This window comes from Danio rerio, chromosome 7, assembly GCF_052040795.2.
Source record: "Danio rerio strain M-AB ecotype USA chromosome 7, GRCz13ab, whole genome shotgun sequence".
NCBI classification, from domain to species: Eukaryota; Metazoa; Chordata; class Actinopteri; order Cypriniformes; family Danionidae; genus Danio; species Danio rerio.
In genome coordinates, this window is record NC_141027.1 from 76,292,501 (window position 1) to 76,297,500 (window position 5,000).

The 5,000-nt window shown below is 37.8% G+C and overlaps 1 protein-coding gene across 6 annotated transcripts in view; it reads left to right on the forward strand.

Moving 5' to 3' along the window:
* sec24d (SEC24 homolog D, COPII coat complex component) overlaps positions 1–5,000 on the forward strand; it is a 47,487-nt gene that overhangs the window by 31,530 nt on the left and 10,957 nt on the right. For all 6 annotated transcript variants that reach the window (XR_015494758.1, XR_015494759.1, XR_015494757.1 and 3 more), the window contains exons 13-18: positions 713–806; positions 2,379–2,495; positions 2,856–3,026; positions 3,126–3,222; positions 4,186–4,331; positions 4,508–4,646. Coding sequence is in view for 1 of the 6 variants with exons in the window: in NM_001177932.2 (NP_001171403.2) it covers positions 713–806; positions 2,379–2,495; positions 2,856–3,026; positions 3,126–3,222; positions 4,186–4,331; positions 4,508–4,646 (764 nt within the window). In the remaining 5 variants the exon portion in view is untranslated. The remainder of the gene's footprint in view (positions 1–712; positions 807–2,378; positions 2,496–2,855; positions 3,027–3,125; positions 3,223–4,185; positions 4,332–4,507; positions 4,647–5,000) is intronic.

The following is a 5,000-nucleotide window of genomic DNA, read 5'->3' on the forward strand; positions in this document are numbered from 1 at the left end:
TCGCTCCGAGATCGCTTGAATGAGGTGGTCTCGGCTCGATTGAAATGAACTCTGGAGCGGATTGATTGCAGTGAGAAAGCGATCCGATCCGAGCCCGGTTATATCACAGTGTTTTATGAATAAGTAATAGGCATACGGCTATATGAAGAGAGAATTGCAGTATGAGTAGGGCGGGAAGTTTTGCGAGTCTCCGGATGCCCGCAAACGAGTGATAATCTCCCGATAATCTCGCGTCTCCCTCCCGGTCCTCAAATAGGCTACGTCGCGCACCCTTCTCACCCCTCCCCACCACATCCCTCCTCCTCCTCACTCTTTAGACCTGTTGCGCGCACCTTGTCAAACACCACTAAACCACCACCTCTCCTGACAGCTGAGCGGGACTCTGCAAAATAAACCCTTACACTGACCAAAGTGAAGAGAGTTTACTCACACGTGACTTGTTTTACCTCTTTTGGTCCGATTAGAAACTTTGCAGTGTGAAAGCAAACCGCATCAAAGGCAAAGAGCAACAATGTAACATTTGTAATCTCTGTTTCGGAACAACTGTATCGATTCACAGGTGTGAAAGCACCCTAAATCAAATTGTGATGGGTCAAAATGAAGGAACCCAGCGTGTTCTATCACAGAATTGCTCGTTGTTATTATTTTCGATGTTTCAATAAGAAGCAAATTCCCTATTCTTGTTGATTTGCTCGTGTTTTGTTTTCTTCAGCCTTTTAGATCAGATCCCTGACATGTTTGCTGACACCAACGAGAGCGAGACTGTTTTTGCACCCGTCGTCCAGGCTGGATTGGAGGCACTAAAGGTAGAAAACAAAGCCAAGAAGCTCCACTGTTTACCAAACAATATCTATTACATCAGTCTGTTTGTTCACTCCCTTTCTAAACGCACTTGCACACTTTGCCTCATACGTCAGGTTTGTTTTTATATTGTTTAGCAAAAGGGCACTTTACTACCGCAGGCAGGCTTTGTTTGATAAACACTAAGTTGTTTTTTGGGCTGTTGGTTGAATCCATCGATGTTAGCGCTTGTCATTATTGGCGACCGTGCTGGTGATTTCATAACATCTCTTTAATGAGTGTTTAATGACACATTCAGTCTGTGACCTTACGGTGTTTTGGTCAATGCACTTTATCAGATATTTTAATTAAGTGCACTTGACATGCAGACCTCCCAAGTGAAAAACAAGTACACTTCAGTATACTTGAAATTGCAGAAAAAATAAGACAAATGCACTGAATGTACTGTTTTAAGATGCTTAACTAAGTTACTTAAGAAAAATAATGAAAAGTATTATAGTTTATATTCAATGCAGTAAACTGAACGTCATTTATTTATTTCATTGACTTGACTTGATCATGATTAAAGCGAACTGCATGGTTAAATGTACTGACAAGCAACTAAAATGTGCTTTCTATTGAAACGTGTATGCCATGTTTTTTAATATATGAATTATCTGTGATTATTCTGCAGTTTAGTACATGCAGTATATTAAGTTAAATGTAAAATGTAAAAAAAATATGGTACAGATAACAAAAAATTGTGTTTAAAGCATGACCAAAGGTCAAAACGTGATGTTTTAAAATGCGTATTAAAGTAAAACTTAATTTTATAGCATTATAAAGAACTTTAAAATTATGAAGAAACATGTATATTATCTGCAGTTATCACAGTTGCTGTTTTAAATCAAGAAAGGGAACACTTAAACAACACAGTGTAACTACAGGTCAATCACACTTCTGTGAAATCAAACTGGCCCACCCGTTCCACAGAACTGAATCCAATTGAGCACATCTGTGACATCATGTCCCGCTCCATCCACCAACGCCACATTGCATTACAGACTGTTCAGGAGTTGGTGGATGCTTTTAGTCTAGGTCTGGGAGGAGATCTCTCAAGAGACTATCCGCCACCTCATAAGTCATACAAGCATGTGGAGGCCACACACACACACACTACTGAGCCTCATTATATCAATTTTGGATCAGCCTGTAGTGTGTTTTTCCACTTCAATTTTGAATGTGACTCCAATTTCAGACCTCCATGGGTTTGTTTGTTTGTGTGTTTGTTTGTGTTTTCGTTTGTTTGTTTTTCTTTGTGTTTGCTTTTGTGTTTGTTTGTTTGTTTGTTTGTTTGTTTGTTTGTGTTTTTGTTGTTTGTTTGTTTGTGTTTTCGTTTGTTTGTTTTTCTTTGTGTTTGCTTTTGTGTTTGTTTGTTTTTTGTTTGTTTGTTTGTGTTTTTGTTGTTTGTTTGTATGTTTGTTTGTTTGTGTTTTCGTTTGTTTTTTTCTTTGTGTTTGCTTTTTTTGTTTTTGTTTTTGTTTGTGTGTTTTGTTTTTGTTTGTCAGTTTGTTATTAATTTTGTGTATGTGTTTCAGGCAGCTGAATGCAGTGGCAAACTCTTCATCTTCCACTCCTCCATCCCAACAGCTGAGGCTCCAGGAAAGCTGAAAAACAGAGATGACAAAAAACTAGTGGGGACAGAAAAGGAGAAGGTGAATATTTGTTTTATTTAACGATGTTTCAATTTTTCCATCCGATTGTCCAATATGTACTAATAATTTTAAGGTGCAACTATGTTAATGTCTAAAAAAGAATAAAAAGTTGATTACAAAATAAAAAAAGTGTTGCATTGTTTTAAAGCAGTGTAATCTTAGTATGTCCGAGATGTTATGTTATAATTGTCTTTTTTACTTTAATTTTAATTTGTTTGAGTAAATTTCTGTTTTTAAAAAAAAGGCTTTTAAAAAAAGTTACTAATTAATAATTCAAATGTAACTAAATTATTAATTTAACTAAATGTTTAGTTTGTTAGTTAAAGTAACAGTAACCCTGGAATTATGTGTGTGTGTCAGACTCTGTTCCAGCCTCAGCGGGGTGTGTATGAGCAGCTCACTAAAGACTGTGTGGCTCAGGGATGTTGTGTCGACCTCTTCCTGTTCCCCAATCAGTATGTGGATATCGCCACCATGGGGGACGTGCCCTCACACACTGGCGGCTCAATCTACAAGTACAGCAACTTCCAGGTAGACCTTTAAACACACAAACCTGGAATACAGACTCAAACAGATGCTGAGATCTATTGTGTTTAATTACTGCCCTCTTGTGGTCAAACCTATTTGCAGGTTGAGGTAAATGGCCAGCAGTTTCTCAGTGACCTCAGTAGAGACGTAGAGAAATCCATTGGATTTGATGCCATCATGCGTGTGCGTACTGGCACAGGTAATAGTTCTTGTTTTTATCATCTAAAGAAATAGATATTTTTATTAGGCAAGCATACATTAACTGTATCAAAATTAGGTCACCATTGGCATTGTGTAGACAAAAACACTGTCTTCAAAAAATGCTGTGCATGTTTATATTTGTTTGTCAAGTTTCTAGTCTAAATATCTAAATATATCTACAAATCAAGAAGCATTTTCTAGACAAGCAAAAAAAAAAAAAAAAACCTTGTTTTAAGAAATAATATGCCAAAATGAAGTGTGTTTTCCCTAAAACTAACAAAAGGCCAATGGGGTAAGCAAAACAATCCGTAGAAAATTTAGGAGATTTATTGGGACAAAAGGGTTTGTTCATTGTTTATAAACTGAATAAGAAATAGAAATAAAGTGTGAAAACCATTACAATCAATCAATCAAGCCTTTATTTGTCACTACACTTTTGCATAGCGAAATTGGACCCCCCAGACCATACACAAAACATCACAAACAACTTTTCAGGGGAGACAGATCTTAGGAGGTAGCATTTAGAAACGAAGAAAGATACATTTGGACAGTTAGGCTAAAAAACACCCCCTCAGCTTGCCCTTGATTAGGACAAAGTGAGAAAAGGGAGAAAAACAGCCCTATCTTAGCATAAGCACACCGGCAAGACACAACATAGACAGAGGGGATGGGAACAGGGGTAATGGAAAACAGTCCGTTGAGTGCGGGCAGCCAGCTGGTCCAGCAGCCATTTCCGGCGCAAGTCACAGCCCCGCCCACGCCCCACGTGGGTAAAAGCACACGAAGGCGTTTGGATGGGGATCGGTGGTGAATGTTTATCTGTAGATATGTTTGTGTGTGTGTGAGCCTGCATAGTCCAGAGTCCCGCAGGTGTCCTTGACAGGGGCAGGAATTTCAGAGCGTCCGCTTATCTTGCTTACTGTCACTGTTCTAACATTTTGTTTGATGTACAACATTGAAGGCTTCAGGGCGACAGATTTCTTCGGTGCCGTGTACATGAACAACACCACAGATGTGGAGATGGCAGCGGTAGACTGTGATAAGGCTGTGACGGTCGAGTTTAAACATGACGACACACTTAGTGAGGAGTCTGGAGCTGTAATGCAGGTCAGTCTTTTACTTTTGGATAAATAACAACACATGGAATACAAACCTCCAAAAACACTTTCATTTTCACAAATAAATATGATTTTTCAGCTTCAGCTCTCTTCTTACTAGTATTGCTACAATGCTGGAATTCGGTACCAGTCGATACTTATAAATAGTTTGGTCTTGTTTCCCAGTGTGCTTTGCTCTACACCACTATTGGTGGACAGAGACGTCTGCGAATTCACAACCTGAGTCTGAACTGCAGCTCTCAGCTTTCTGAGCTCTACAAGAGCTGTGAGACTGACGCGCTCATCAACTTCTTTGCCAAATCAGGTCAGCAAAACACTTTTCTCAAATCTTAGAAGAATCTACATGAGATCTGCATACAGCTTATATCCATTTTAGTAATATAATGCTAATATCCAACTATATTTCATTCATAATTTAAAATTTTCCTTAAAACTGGAAGTAGATTTCATTTTAATTTTTCCAAAACTTAGTTCTTACTAATTTATTCTATTCTATTCTATTCTATTCTATTCTATTCTATTCTATTCTATTCTATTCTATTCTGTTCTGTTCTATTCTGTTCTATTCTGTTTTATTCTATTCTATTCTATTCTGTTTTATTCTGTTTTATTCTATTCTGTTTTATTCTAGTCTATTCTATTCTACTTTATTTTATTC